We start from the raw sequence: 16,623 nt of genomic DNA, 5'->3' as shown, positions 1-16,623 counted from the left end.
TACATACCAGCCCTCCTGCAAATCTTAAAATACTTCCAGAATGGCATAGGAAGTGTATATAGCTCAGAAAGGACAGACAACTGGCTGTGATTGATGTCCACATTACCTGATGATCGCTCAGGCTTAATGTTCTCACCTCTCGCATCTAGTTTAGTTCTAAGGAATACAGAAAGAGAAAATAAACTGATGGTGTGGAGAACTGCACCTGCCCACATTTTATCAGCACTTCATTTCATCCCTTCCAGTGAAAGGTTGTCTATCCTAGTCCAGAGTCTGACCTCTCTAGGTCAATAACTTCACCTCATTCTCATCTATTCCATTGAGAGGATTTGTATACTAGTACACAGTCTGACCTCTCTTGGTCAATAGCTTTGTTATATTCCCTTCTCTTCCAATGAGAGGTTGTGTATCCTAGTCCTAGTCTGACTTCTCTAGGTCAGTAGCTTCACTTCATTCTCATCTCTTCTGTTGAGTGGTTGTCTGTCCCGGTACACAGTCTGACCTGTCTAGGCCAACAGCTTCACTTTATTCTTGTTCCTTCTAGTAAGAGGTTGTCTTCTAGCAGCTACACAGAAAATAGCTGACACTGGAAATGTCATACCCAGGCATGAAGCTGGTAGGTCTAGACGTGGTTTTAATACAGAGGACCACATGTTAGAACTTATTCCAGAGGACCCCGGCAGAAATACTCGACAAATTGCGGCAGTGGTAGGAGTGTCCCATTGGACCGTCCTACAAACATTACAGGAAGTCCAGCAACATCTATACCATCTGCACTGTGTTCAGCACCTATTGGAGAGGAGTTATACACTGTGGACCCATCGTCAACCCGAAGACTTCGTTAATTATATTTCATTCACAGACAATGCCTCATTCTTGAGGAGTGGCATCTTCAATTTTCATAACACACGTGTGGTTGGAGAACAATTCCCATGTTATGAGTTGTTCCCACCACCAGGTTCAGTTTTCCATTAATGTTTGGGACATTGATGATGAGAAGCAGTATCATAGGACCTGTGGTATTATTTCATAGACTGACTGGCATATACAGTATGTATGCGAATAATCCCTACCACCAAATAATCCCCGCACCCTAACTTTAGGAAAGTTGATTTAAAAAAAAAAAATGCCAACATTGACGCAAATAAAACCTGCACCCCAATTTCGTTCCTCAGATTTAAAAAAAATGTGCGGCTGTCCCATTACAGATGGGCAGCAGGACAGTGGTCTGCCAGTTCACCAGTTCCCCGTTTGAATGTATATGAGAATGATGACTAGATGCCTTTGAATACCCTTGAGCCACCCTGAACTACGGATGACCTGACCGGGTAGCAAGCATGGGCCACAATTGCGTAGGATGGGATCCAGGGCCTTATTCAATGCCTAATGTGAAGAATTCAGCAATGTATGTGTGCACTGTGGGCATTGTAGGAAGACCCCTTCATGGTGTTGCAATTTCCTTTTTCCTAGTGTATTTTTCTGAGGGTTGATATATTCAATAGACTTTTTTATGTTTGTTCAGCTAATGCCGAGTACATCAAAATGGCTGATCATTACGTTCCTGTACCGGGAGGTGCCAACAATAATAACTATGCTAACGTGGAACTCATTGTGGATATAGCTGTTCGCACTCAGGTTCAGGTAAGTTGTTTGAAGTTGAAATACTCAGAAAATTGTCTTGAACTCTTGACAAGGGAGCACCCACTCCCTCGTTCTGATGTAGGTTTAGCTTGATCACTAATTTTTAGGACCATTACTTACAGTTTCTTGGAATCTTGTAAAAGGTGTTATCTGACTGGTAAATCATCCATCAGTAAGAACTCCTTATTTGTTTTGTAACCAAGATTATTTTGTAATGTCCTTCCAGAAGGCTGAGTAACACTAGAGGGGACATTCATTAATTCTCTTGGGACATATTTCCTTATTTTGGCAGCTTTTGTGGTTTAAATATAAAAAGTAACTTTGTTTCAACATTATAACAGTCATTGGTCTGTTGTGTCTTTGCATGAGAAATACAGATGTACATTTTTTATTGGAAAAAAGATAATGGGTTAAAGCTTAAATTTAGTAACATTTTAAATTTTTGTAATTTGACAACTTCAGATGCTACTTAAACAAAATTTTGCATGGTTAACATACATTTGTTACCATACATTAAATACTGTTCAGAATTTAAATAGCCTTGTAGTTGCCTGGAAACTTTTTATCAAATTTGTGCATTAATTATTTTGCAACTAAATTGATTCTTCAGTATAAATACTACAGATCATTGAATATTTGCATGACTGCTAATGAAATGATTTAAAGATTTATATCAATGAGATATTCTAGAATTTTAAAGATATTCCTTCAGAAATTCAGAAATTAATTTTACCTTTCATATCAATTTAATATCTAGTGCTTGACAATAATGTATTTTAGTGTACCATTTGCCACCGAGGTAGACACCTCATTTGCAAATAAAGAGATTTTTATTTGATTTGATCACTCTTTGTAAAATTTGTGCTATTAACTTTAAACAATAAATTTCTTGTATAAAAGAAAAGAGTTTTCTATTCCTTATTTATAGAAATAAAATAATTTCATGCAAAATTTCTTACTAGTATTTTCAATAGTTTTTGAACTATGATGAAAACCATGCATAAAGATTAAAATTACAATGAAAGGGGCAACAAACGTATGCTCCTATGCCCTTGGGAAGCTCACAATTTATCTTATAATCATCATCTGTTGTTGTTGTTGTTGTTGTTGTCGTCGATACAGTTAGGCAATTAAAAGACATGGATGAGGTACACCTTTATGGACAAAGAAATTGCATTTTTTGATTTTATCTTTATTCTTTATAGAATATAGTTTCCTCTTTAATCTGGTCAAAATAATTTTAATTATCTCCATTACTTCAAAAGATATGTTGTAAATGTCCACGTATGACTCTTGTTCCAAGCCAAGGATGGCAGCTTGTAGTGTAGTCTAGCATTGAGTTCTGTTCAGCAATAAACCATGGTTCTACCTGGATACAGATGACTGCCAAATTCTAGTCCAGAAATGTCCTTGCCAGTACAGTGATCCATGATTCGTTGTAGAATGACACACCACCCTAACAAGAGGTGTCATGGTGTGCGGTGTCATTTCGTATTATTTCTGTTCCACACCTTTGTGGGAGAAGCCAAAAACCTATGTGGAGTTACAAGTTCTATCAAAAGAAAAAAGGAGACACCATGGTGGAATGATAGAGTGAAAACAGCGGTGAAAGAAAGAAACCAAATAAAGAAGGCACTGGACAAGGAAAAACAAAAACAGGGACAAGAACGAAATGAACAAGAAATACAAAGACTTCAAGGAGTATACAGGAACAAGAAACTTGCTGTAAAGAACATTGTAAGGGAAGAAAAAGAGAAGAAATGGAATGAGTTTGCAGACAAACTGGAAGAGGACAGTAGAGGAAATATGAAATTGCTATACAGAGTAGTGAAAAACAAGCGAAGGGATCAAGAGACCATAAAAGCAATAGAACGTGATGATGGAACTCTGGCACAAGAAGAGGGAGAAATTAAACAAGAACTCAAGATCTATTTCGAAAAGCTGCTGAATGGAGATACAGAAAACATAACAACGGATAGAGGAGAGCCAAGTTGAGGAACCACAACTGAACCACCAATTACATGGCTTGAGGTTGAAAATGCGCTCAAGAGCATGAAGAAAGGAAAGGCAGTGGGCATAGATGAACTAAGTGCAGATATGCTGAAAGCAGCGGGAATTCCAGGAATCCAATGCCTCTACAGACTGCTCAACAAGATATGGGAGGAAAATACTATTCCTGAGGACTGGAAGATGGGCATCATTGTACCTCCGTTCAAGAAAGGAAGCCGACGAAAATGTACTAATTACCGTGGTATCACACTATTGTCTCATGTCCTGAAAATATTGGAAAAAATAATAGAGACCAGAATCAGAGATATTGTTGAACCAATTTTGAAAGAAGAGCAGTATGGTTTCAGACCAGGAAGGTCAACTACAGACCTGATATTTGCAATTAGGATGCTAATGGAAAAATACTGGGAGAAGAACAAGCCTTTATTTCTAATATTTTTGGACATTGAGAAAGCATACGATAGTGTACCAAGGGAAAGAATTTGGCAATGCATGAAAGAACTTCAAGTGCGAGACAGCCTCATAGACAAAGTGAAAATGTTGTATAGTGGGAACAGAAGCTGTATTCAAGTAGGATGTGGTTTGTCAGACTGGTTTGAAACAAAGAGAGGAGTGTAGCAGGGCAGCTTATTGTCACCACTTCTATTTATTATTGTAATGGATGTAGTAATGAAATCTATTAAAAGGAAAGAACATGGAGATATCAAAGCGTTCACATTTGCAGATGATGATGTGATCTGGAGTGACTCAGAAGAGGAATTGGGGGAGAGAATACAAAGCTGGAATTAGGAGTTTAAGAAATATGGTTTAAACATCAGCAAGACCAAGACGGTGGTGATGAAAGTGTATGGGGAAGGAGCAGAACCAATAGTCATGTTAAATGAAGCTCAACTGGACATCGTTCCAGTTTCCAAATACTTGGGTACCATTATATCAAATGACAACCTAGCAAAACATGAGGTGAACAATCGAATCAATAAGGCAACACAATTTTACCACCAGGTAAGACACCTGCTGTGGGATGAGCAAATACAAATGAGAAAACAAAAATGACATTGTACAAGTCCTATTATACACCAATTCTTACGTACAGTCTCGAAACCACAACACTGACCAACAAGGATAATTCCAAACTTCAGGTAGCTGAAATGAAATTCCTACGCACTATAATCCAGAAAACCAGGAAAGACAAGATTAGGAATGAGAAAATTAGAGAAGAAGTAGGAATAGATGATTCTCTCCTCAATAAGATTCAGATATCAAGACTGAAGTGGTTTGGTCACATGAAGAGGATGCCAGTAAACAGAACTGCAAGGAAGGAATTTGACAGAAAGGTAGAAGGAAGACGACCCGTGGGAAGGCCACGAAGGAAATGGATAGATTTAGTTAAGAGCGATGTACTGCTGAGAGGTCATGATTGGTACAAGTTGGTGGAGGAAGAATGGTACAAGGACAGGATGAGATGGAGGAGGCTCATATACCACACCCGGGAAACTGGAGATGGTTTAGGATGATGATGATGATGATGACTAGTGGTGTTTGAAGGAAACCTGGTGGTGGGGCGATATGTTCAGGAAATTCTCTGACTGTGTGTGCTTCACTCCCTGGTGCAGCTTGACAACAGGACAGTGCTCAGCCTCACAAAGCATGACTATCTCTGGACTGACTTCATGATGTCAACATGCTTCTTTGCCCAGCAAAGTCTCCAGATCTCTCACCCATTGAGAATGTTTGGGACCAGATTGGATGGTATCTTCGGCCAGTGGCTACTGTGGCAGATTTGGAGAGTCAGGTCGTGGCATCTGTGGCAGGATCTTCTTCAGGAGAATATCCGAGGTCTGTGTTCCTATCTATGCTATAGGTGGTCCAACACCGTATCAAATGCATCCTGGAAGTGTTTGTTACTCTGCAATAAATGCTTGATGTGCAACAATATTGTCATGTTTTCTTATACAGGGTGATTTATAGAAACTGGATGAATTTCATAAGGGCCCCATTTCCATCTGATACCCGATAGGAAGATACTACTGGTTTCTAAATGTGAAGAAACTCTGGGAAATTCACTTACCAACATTTTGGCAACAATATGCAAGTTATTCTTTCTTAGGTATCTATTGTTTCCTCAGTTTTGTTTGTTGCTTGCTTGTTTTTCCATACATTCGTTCAAGATGCAGTACACATTGTCTCAGTGTGTGGTTTTATTGGAAAATTGTTGTATTACAAAGCCCGCTATTCAGGAGAGAGTAAGTTGTGCGTGATTCTCCTAAGAGAGACACGATAGTGGCTATAGTGAGAAAGTTGGAAACAATTGCATCTGACTGGTTACATGAATTCTTAAAATACCCATATTTGGGCCATGCGTAAGTGACACTGTATTCATGAAAGACCCCTGCATCCACAAAAGGCCTAAGTTTTGGTATGTAATCTCAGCAAACCGAATAATGGGTCCTTCCTTTTTCTCGGATATGAACACAGACTGGTACAAGAACATTTGCCTCAGGGTTAATGTCAACTGGGTCTCTTGCTCTGATTAGCAGTTTCTTTGAGGACAGGGTACTCTCTAAGAATTTGTGGCTGCTAAGATCACTGGACTCATGACACAAGATTATTTCCTGTGGAGTTATCTCAAGGATAAAGTGTATAAAAATTGACCACGAATAAGTGAATATTTGATGACCAACATCTTGACCAAAATCAAAGGAATAGATGAGGAAATGTTGCAGTGAAAACCAGAAGCATGGACCAATGGGTATGGCTGTGTCCACAGGAAGATGGAGGTATTTCCAACATCTGCTGTGATAATAAGTGAATCTCACACAATTTCTTAATATTTGGAACATTGTGCATCTTCCTATGTGTTGCCAGGCAGAAATGGGGTGGTTTTGAAAACCAACTAGTTTATACAAATCACTCTATACTATACTACCATGTCCGGTGTCTGTACCCACATCTGTGCCCATATGATAGTTCATTCATGGTGCACTTTTTTTTGCAAATTATTATTATTATTATTATTATTATTATTATTATTATTATTATTATTATTATTATTAAAAATCATGTTTTGGTGTCCTTCCTGTCCCATAAAAAATGTAAGATATTATGACGTATCAACATGGCAGGAACATCAGTGTAATGATTATTGCAACAACAACAACTACTACTACTGCTACTTTTTGTTGTAGGGAGTATGGGCTGGCTGGGGTCATGCTTCTGAGAATCCTAAACTTCCTGAGCTTCTGCATAAGAACAACATTGCTTTCATTGGGCCCCCTGAGAAGGCCATGTGGGCTCTGGGTGACAAGATTGCTTCCAGTATCGTTGCACAAACTGCTGATATTCCAACATTACCATGGTCTGGAAGTGGTGGGTATTAAGTTTGATCCCAATTATTTCTGGAGAGCTATAAGAATCAAGAATCACATCAATGCTATTTTGTCTTAGATAATAATGGGGACTAATTTGAAGTATATGCAATCAAGGAATTCTTTTCCGAAGCAAGTAAGTCAAACAAAGATATTAAATAATCAGGCAAGAGAGCTAACTTGTCTATTGCATGATTTAAGATCTTTCTAATGATGTCTTTTAATTAAGTAAAATCTATTACAGAATAAATAAATAAATAAATAAATAAATAAATAAATAAATAGTTAGTTAGTTAGTTAGTTAGTTAGTTAGTTAGTTAGTTAGTTAGTTAGTTAGTTAGTTAGTTAGTTAGTTAGTTAGTTAGTTAGTTAGTTAGTTAGTTAGTTAGTTAGTTAGTTAGTTAGTTAGTTAGTTAGTTAGTTAGTTAGTTAGTTAGTTAGTTAGTTAGTTAGTTAGTTAGTTAGTTAGTTAGTTAGTTAGTTAGTTAGTTAGTTAGTTAGTTAGTTAGTTAGTTAGTTAGTTAGTTAGTTAGTTAGTTAGTTAGTTAGTTAGTTAGTTAGTTAGTTAGTTAGTTAGTTAGTTAGTTAGTTAGTTAGTTAGTTAGTTAGTTAGTTAGTTAGTTAGTTAGTTAGTTAGTTAGTTAGTTAGTTAGTTAGTTAGTTAGTTAGTTAGTTAGTTAGTTAGTTAGTTAGTTAGTTAGTTAGTTAGTTAGTTAGTTAGTTAGTTAGTTAGTTAGTTAGTTAGTTAGTTAGTTAGTTAGTTAGTTAGTTAGTTAGTTAGTTAGTTAGTTAGTTAGTTAGTTAGTTAGTTAGTTAGTTAGTTAGTTAGTTAGTTAGTTAGTTAGTTAGTTAGTTAGTTAGTTAGTTAGTTAGTTAGTTAGTTAGTTAGTTAGTTAGTTAGTTAGTTAGTTAGTTAGTTAGTTAGTTAGTTAGTTAGTTAGTTAGTTAGTTAGTTAGTTAGTTAGTTAGTTAGTTAGTTAGTTAGTTAGTTAGTTAGTTAGTTAGTTAGTTAGTTAGTTAGTTAGTTAGTTAGTTAGTTAGTTAGTTAGTTAGTTAGTTAGTTAGTTAGTTAGTTAGTTAGTTAGTTAGTTAGTTAGTTAGTTAGTTAGTTAGTTAGTTAGTTAGTTAGTTAGTTAGTTAGTTAGTTAGTTAGTTAGTTAGTTAGTTAGTTAGTTAGTTAGTTAGTTAGTTAGTTAGTTAGTTAGTTAGTTAGTTAGTTAGTTAGTTAGTTAGTTAGTTAGTTAGTTAGTTAGTTAGTTAGTTAGTTAGTTAGTTAGTTAGTTAGTTAGTTAGTTAGTTAGTTAGTTAGTTAGTTAGTTAGTTAGTTAGTTAGTTAGTTAGTTAGTTAGTTAGTTAGTTAGTTAGTTAGTTAGTTAGTTAGTTAGTTAGTTAGTTAGTTAGTTAGTTAGTTAGTTAGTTAGTTAGTTAGTTAGTTAGTTAGTTAGTTAGTTAGTTAGTTAGTTAGTTAGTTAGTTAGTTAGTTAGTTAGTTAGTTAGTTAGTTAGTTAGTTAGTTAGTTAGTTAGTTAGTTAGTTAGTTAGTTAGTTAGTTAGTTAGTTAGTTAGTTAGTTAGTTAGTTAGTTAGTTAGTTAGTTAGTTAGTTAGTTAGTTAGTTAGTTAGTTAGTTAGTTAGTTAGTTAGTTAGTTAGTTAGTTAGTTAGTTAGTTAGTTAGTTAGTTAGTTAGTTAGTTAGTTAGTTAGTTAGTTAGTTAGTTAGTTAGTTAGTTAGTTAGTTAGTTAGTTAGTTAGTTAGTTAGTTAGTTAGTTAGTTAGTTAGTTAGTTAGTTAGTTAGTTAGTTAGTTAGTTAGTTAGTTAGTTAGTTAGTTAGTTAGTTAGTTAGTTAGTTAGTTAGTTAGTTAGTTAGTTAGTTAGTTAGTTAGTTAGTTAGTTAGTTAGTTAGTTAGTTAGTTAGTTAGTTAGTTAGTTAGTTAGTTAGTTAGTTAGTTAGTTAGTTAGTTAGTTAGTTAGTTAGTTAGTTAGTTAGTTAGTTAGTTAGTTAGTTAGTTAGTTAGTTAGTTAGTTAGTTAGTTAGTTAGTTAGTTAGTTAGTTAGTTAGTTAGTTAGTTAGTTAGTTAGTTAGTTAGTTAGTTAGTTAGTTAGTTAGTTAGTTAGTTAGTTAGTTAGTTAGTTAGTTAGTTAGTTAGTTAGTTAGTTAGTTAGTTAGTTAGTTAGTTAGTTAGTTAGTTAGTTAGTTAGTTAGTTAGTTAGTTAGTTAGTTAGTTAGTTAGTTAGTTAGTTAGTTAGTTAGTTAGTTAGTTAGTTAGTTAGTTAGTTAGTTAGTTAGTTAGTTAGTTAGTTAGTTAGTTAGTTAGTTAGTTAGTTAGTTAGTTAGTTAGTTAGTTAGTTAGTTAGTTAGTTAGTTAGTTAGTTAGTTAGTTAGTTAGTTAGTTAGTTAGTTAGTTAGTTAGTTAGTTAGTTAGTTAGTTAGTTAGTTAGTTAGTTAGTTAGTTAGTTAGTTAGTTAGTTAGTTAGTTAGTTAGTTAGTTAGTTAGTTAGTTAGTTAGTTAGTTAGTTAGTTAGTTAGTTAGTTAGTTAGTTAGTTAGTTAGTTAGTTAGTTAGTTAGTTAGTTAGTTAGTTAGTTAGTTAGTTAGTTAGTTAGTTAGTTAGTTAGTTAGTTAGTTAGTTAGTTAGTTAGTTAGTTAGTTAGTTAGTTAGTTAGTTAGTTAGTTAGTTAGTTAGTTAGTTAGTTAGTTAGTTAGTTAGTTAGTTAGTTAGTTAGTTAGTTAGTTAGTTAGTTAGTTAGTTAGTTAGTTAGTTAGTTAGTTAGTTAGTTAGTTAGTTAGTTAGTTAGTTAGTTAGTTAGTTAGTTAGTTAGTTAGTTAGTTAGTTAGTTAGTTAGTTAGTTAGTTGTCCAAAATCAATGGAAAGTGTTGCAGTGAAGCCAGAAGCATGGAGCAACGGGTATGGCTGCGTCCACAGGAAGATGGAGGTCCTTTGTTTGACTTACTTGCTCCTGGCAAAATTTTTTTGCGCAACTTATACCTAAGATCCTACTGTACCTTATTCTAAACTGAAATACCATGTTTTATTAAAATCCACTCATCTACTTTCCTGTGATGCTGTAATTAGTTAAATTTTATTCATTTATTTATTTGTTTATTTTTGAAGCCATTTCTCTTCAGTTTTGACTTAATTTACGACTAAGTTTTTTCAGTCCGTCGAAACTAATTCAGTGTAACATAAATTTAGAAAATACCTGAAGAAGAACACATTTATTAGCAGATTATTCACTAAACAATTTTCCGTTAAAGGCATGTTTCCGTTTAATAGAAGGTCTGTTTGTTTTACTATATTATGATGAGAGAAAGTTCACGAGTTTGTTTGTATATGTAGGTTAATCTTGGGAACAACTCAACATATTACAACACCTGTTTCACCACTAGAAAGCTTATTTCTTCCAGATTTTTATATGTTGTACTAACTGTAGTAACTGTAGTACTGGTACCTGTTGTTGGTGGGACAATCGCTTAGCTTGTGCATGGTGACGTCCACTCCTCATACTGTTACCCAGATTTTGAGGCATGTAAGTGGGTATGCCTCTCCCTGTCTGCAGCTTGCTGTGACATATTTGCTTCCTTACTCTCTGTGACCATATACAGTTTCATATTTTTTGCATTATTGCTGATATTGATTTGATCTCTTCCTTCTGGTATAAAAGAAAGCCAAGTATTGGGTTAATATTAAAAAAAAAAATACTGACAGGTGTATGAAGCTTCAAAACGTTACTGGAACAATCTGCATAGGAACTTTCATTGCAGTTTATTGAGCTGCATCAAGAAAAGGTATAGAACAAAAATGGCATCATGAGCTATTTTCTTGTAAAACCAACTGTAAGAGAGATACATCCAGTTTTATGTTTAGGCCCCTTCTGAAGTACCACCTCCTGGCAACTTATAGCTAAGATCCTACTGGACCTTATTCTAAACTGAAATACCAAGTTTTTTTAAAATCCACCCATCTATTTTCCCGTGATGCTGTAACAGACACAACAAATATTAAGCTGGACCCGACATAAGTCATTACAATGACTTTCAGTGTTCTTGTCAGATTACAATATTAACCGACTGGAATGTTCCAGTTAAAACCAATGATATCATATGAAGTGCTCAGTGAAATGTAAAACATCATAGTTTCTCACTTTTCACGAACTGTACTACATTGGTGATCTAACAGCTCTGAGTTCCGGAGCTGGAATGACTTGCCCACAGACAGTGGTGAACACTGCTCTGCCGTTTTCAGTTAAGTCTGCCCACTCCTAATTCCTATCAGTGCCTCAGAGCAAAGATCTGGAATACTATGATGAACCAGAGTGTCATGTACCAGTAGTTATCAGAACATGTATGAACCAGAGGAATGGCATGCTAAAAATGAAAATTATCTAATAACCTACAAACTTCTTCCCGCCAGTATTCAGGCAGGCTGTTCTACTTAGGATGTAGCAGTAATTCCAGGTATTGGAGATGAGTGACAGCAGATGAAACAAAGCACATCACAACAAATAATAGTCAATGTAATGCTATAGTTGATCAGTTTTATGGACTTTCAATATTGTAGGCCTTTACATTTAGTTTTCTTCTGACTCTGTGATATTAGGGCATCTAATGTAAAGGCAGTCCTTCCTCCTTGTCTTATTCTTCAATTTAAAAAAAATCATTTTGATAATCTTTTTCATAGTTTTTGTTGTTGACATGGGCTATGACCCTGTCTCCTGTCTCGTCTTTTTCACCTTAACCCAAGAGTGGTAACATGACCTTTTTTTAACGCCGATAGTAACGCAGAGTGTCCTCAGACCCCCATCAGTTTCTTGTCTTCTGCGATAGTGAAATGAATGTGAAATCAAATTTTATTATAATCAGTAAGAGAAGTTTTAACAGAGAATAGAACTGCAATGTTCTGTAAAGTACTTCACTTCAGTGTCAATGAAGAGGTACAAATCACAGATACAACAACGGTTCCATTTGCCATCATTTGAACTTTTACTGCAATTCTCTTTCTTTGTTCACTATTTGTGTACTCTCCAACATGAGTGCAAACCTCACAAACTTTTTTCATGTGCTTCATGCTCATATATCGTAAGCACTTTAAACAGAATGACCTAGAAATGAGCATACAAAAAGTTCCACAAATAGTAAAGTCTGGGTCCATCAGCACCACAGTCGCATTAACTGGCTGTTTTCTTTCGGTAAGACAAAGAACGTTGGAGGTGAATGTAAGAACTTGTTAAGATAATGTGTGAATGAAGGTAGACAAAATATTAGTGGTGTAGCCAATCAAACACAAACTCAGTAGTCACAGGTTTCACTGCGGAGATCTGGTAGCACCCTGCATTACCAATCCTGGGTTAAGACAATCACGACAAAAGTCACCACCATCGACAGTTAACATGACTGAACAATACTTCCATGTTAGGAATGCTCAGTGTTGATATGGACTAAGCAACAAAAGTGTATATTCATGAATTCTGTTATCATAGTTGGTATGGTAAAAATGTGATTTTAATGCTTGGGAATTGTATTCTGTACAACATTTTTAATGTGGTATTTATCTATAGGAACACTAATAACATAGATATTTGAGAATGCAGTTTTATGCCTTCCCATAAACTACCATTTCACCCAGCATGAATACTGATTTTCATCCAATTCTGTTCACCCATCTTCTCGTAGCTTGGCGTTGATATGGAATAAACAACAAAAGTCTAAATTCATGAATATCTCTGTTATCATAGCTGGTATGGTAAAACTGTATAATGTATGAGCAAGTACAGTTTGACCATCCACCTCTTCAGTACAATATTACTTGTGTAATAAAAACTGTATAAGATGTAAATGATATATTGTATTCTCTATAACTTTTGTTTAGTATTTATCGATAGGAGCACTAAATATAGATATGTGAGAATTACATTTTAGGCCTTCCCCTAAACTACCGTTTCACTCAGCGGGAATAAAACAATTTATATCCTGAAGTGTAGCACCTTATTTCCCAACTTTATATACCGATTTTCATTAAATTCTGTTCAACCATTTTTTCGTGATGCACATACACACACATAGACAGACAGACAGACAGACAGACAGACAGACAGACAGACAGACAGACAGACAGACAGACAGACAGACAGACAGACAGACAAAGATGACGAAAAATTTAAAATTGCATTTCCTTCTTACTGTGAACATGGCCAATACAGAAATATCATTCTTTTTAAATCCTGATCGATGTACAGACAAAACTCTTATTTACCAGGCGAGTTGGCCGTGCGGTTAGGAGCGTGTAGCTGTGAGCTCGCATCCGGGAGATAGTGGATTCGAACCCCACTGTCAGCAGCCCTGAAGATGGTTTTCTGTGGTTTCCCATTTTTACACCAGGCAAATGCTGGGGCTGTACCTTAATTAAGGCCATGGCCGCTTCCTTCCAATTCCTAGGCCTTTCTTGTCCCATCGTCGCCATAAGACATATCTGTGTAGGTGCGACGTAAAGAAAAAACCCCTCTTATTTCATACGTGCAGGGTGGTCGGAAACAACGTGAACCTGGTATAGAGCATTAGAGGGTTAATTATACTGATAAATAAATAATTTGAAAAAATAATTTGATATATTGCACCATTGTCATTTTATCAGCTGCTGCATGTAGTCAATCACATGGCTTCACGGGTGAATTCAAATGGGCTTTGCAAAGCAGTGTTGAGTTTTATAGTACCTGTGTAATTTTTTATCTTGTTATTTCTGTACAACTGTTTTATATGTATGCTATGCTATATCTTGTTCCTCAGTATCTTTAAGCTGAAGATGACCTCCAGTAAGGTCTGAAACATGCCTTTTTACAATGGAATGTTTTAGATAAACCATTTGAAATGGTAATGACTTTATACTGAATAGGTGGAAAAAAAAAATTCATTTTAAGAATTATCTTTAATGGCATATAACTCTATCAATCCACGAAAAATGAGCATACATTATTTTATATAATAATAATAATAATAATAATAATAATAATAATAATAATAATAATAATAATAATTATAATAATAATTGTTATTATTCTACCGCTTTTCCCACATCTGTGTGTGTGTTGCACATGTGGATTTGGTCCTGTTTTATGGTCGGATGCCCTTCTTGGCGCCAACCCTATATGGAGGGATGTAATCACTACTGCATGTTTCTGTGGTGGTTTGTAGTGTAGTATGTTGTCTGAATATGAAGATGAAAGGGTTGGGACAAACACATACACACAGTCCCCGAGCCAGAAGAATTAATTGGATGCGATTAAGTCCACAACCCTGCTGGGAATTGAACCTGGGACTCTCTGAACCGAAGGCCTCAATGTAGACCATTCAGCCAATGAGTCAGACAATAATAATAATAATAATAATAATAATAATAATAATAATAATAATAATAATAATAATAATAATAATAATAATAATAATAAGAATAAGAATAATAATAATAATCTCACCAAAGAAGAATGCGGGAACACTGGGCAAATGTGAAAGATAGTAGGAGAAAGCAGTTGAAATAGCGTGGTCCATAGAAGACCGAAACAAGAAGAAAAAGAAGAAATAATAATGTTATTTGCTTTATGTCCCATGAACTATTTTTGTGGTTTTTGGAGGCGTCGAGTTGCCAGAATTTAGTACCGCAGGAGTTCTTTTGCATGCCAGTAAATCTGCTGACAAGAGGCTGACGTACTTGAGCACCTTCAAATACCACTGGGCTGAGCCAGGATCGAACCTGCCAAGTTGGGGTCAGAAGGGCAGCGTCTCATCCATCTGAGCCACTCAGTCTAGCTATAATCATCTCATCATGATTATTATTGTTATTCTGGAAATAATTATTATTATCATCCTCTCATTATTGTTAATATTCATAATTACAGTTGCCATGCATCATTACAATGATAAACCCCCTGTGGGTGAGGGCAGTGGATTAACATGCACAGTATCCCCTGCCTGTCGTAAGAGGTGACTAAAAGGGGCCCCAGGGGCTCTGAACTTTGGAGTGTGAGTTAGCGACCATGGGGCTCTTAGCTGAGTCCTGGCATTGCTTCCACTTACTTGTGCCAGGCTCCTCACTTTCATCTATCCTATCTGGCGTCCCTTGGTCAACTGTTGTTCTTTTCCATCCCCTACGCTATTAGGTTTGTGAGGGCTAATTTCATTTTCACGCCCTTCATGGCCCTTGTCTTTCTTTGGCCAATATCTTCATTTTTCAAAGTTTCGGATCCCTTCCATTTTTACCCTCTGATTAGTGTTCTATAGAGGATGGTTGCCTAGTTTTACTTCCTTTTAAAACAATAATCGCCGTGCGCATAGAGGCGCGCGGCTGTGAGCTTGCATCCGGGAGATAGTAGGTTCGAATCCCACTATCGGCAGCCCTGAAGATGGTTTTCCGTGGTTTCCCATTTTCACACCAGGCAAATGCTGGGGTTGTACCTTAATTAAGGCCACGACCGCTTCCTTCCAACTCCTAGGCCTATCCTATCCCATCATCGCCATGTCGGTGCGACGTAAAGCCCCTAGCAAAAAACCAAAAAAAAACAAAAAACAAAACAATAATCACTACCTTGTAATAATAAACTACAGAAGACCAATGCCTCGTCTCCAAAAACCATAAAAGAATAGTTTGTGGGACGTAAAAACAATAACATTGTTAATATATCATTATACCAATGCTTCGTGGTCGATCCAGAAGCTTCCAGTAACATGTCGACTGATTCATTTATTTAACCTTCCAAATATTATCACAATTCTCATATATTTTGTTGTTGAAATAATAACAGTAAGTTATTTTATTAATTTGGCCACCTAATAAATACAATAAATCTTGTCTTTGTTGAATTACATTGACATGTTAATTAAAATGGTACATGTTTCGCCTTACATGTAGGTATCATCAACCATGGGTTTAACCTTGAAATAAAATTCAGACACCTGATTTACATATAAATAAAATAAAACTAATTTATAAAAAGCCTTGAAGAGACTTGAAAGAAAATTAATGTATGATAAGAGACTAGTACAATGTTTGTTTTAAAGACTATACTTATGAGTGGAAAGTTTACATTTGGTGAAAGTATTTGCAATAGTGGCTTTGGAAGACTACTATTATAAGTAAAATGAATAAAGCAACAGTTTGTTATAGACAAGTGGTAAAATTGCTATAAAATGATGTTGACCGACTAGCGGTTAGAACTAGAAGATAATGAGAAATGACGATCCAAATCATATTTTTAAAACCTAATGTTGAAGGATGGTCAAGTGACCGGTAATTATTTGTTTACGTAAGATAAAGGTCAAAAGTAAATAGCGTATGGTGATGTTGTGGTTCACTTTGATGAAGAAGTACGAGGTTGTAGTTGAAGGTTAATATACAATGTTGATATTGGACCTCTATGGTTCATCTCATTTGATATGATGCTATAACGTTGTTATGACATGTAGGTTTGTTGACATGCTGGTCGAAAAGGCAATGTGACATTTGAGTGTAGCTAATGTGTTGAATGTTGGATCAAAAGTAGAATCATTTGACGATGGTTATGTTACGAGCTAAAAGTTGTTGACGACAACAACTTTTGATCCAACATTTGACACATTAGCTAC

The 16,623-nt window shown here is 35.6% G+C and overlaps 1 protein-coding gene across 2 annotated transcripts in view; it reads left to right on the top strand.

The window, feature by feature from the left end:
- The window catches only part of ACC (acetyl-CoA carboxylase), a 391,497-nt gene that overhangs the window by 190,032 nt on the left and 184,842 nt on the right, over nucleotides 1-16,623 (top strand). For both annotated transcript variants that reach the window (XM_067135322.2, XM_067135321.2), the window contains exons 5-6: nucleotides 1,523-1,641; nucleotides 6,837-7,017. In XM_067135322.2, the coding sequence (XP_066991423.2) occupies nucleotides 1,523-1,641; nucleotides 6,837-7,017 (300 nt within the window). The remainder of the gene's footprint in view (nucleotides 1-1,522; nucleotides 1,642-6,836; nucleotides 7,018-16,623) is intronic.

Source organism: Anabrus simplex, chromosome 1, assembly GCF_040414725.1.
Source record: "Anabrus simplex isolate iqAnaSimp1 chromosome 1, ASM4041472v1, whole genome shotgun sequence".
Lineage (NCBI taxonomy): Eukaryota > Metazoa > Arthropoda > Insecta > Orthoptera > Tettigoniidae > Anabrus > Anabrus simplex.
Note: the sequence above shows the minus strand (reverse complement) of the source record. Positions and strands in the feature narration are given on the sequence as shown.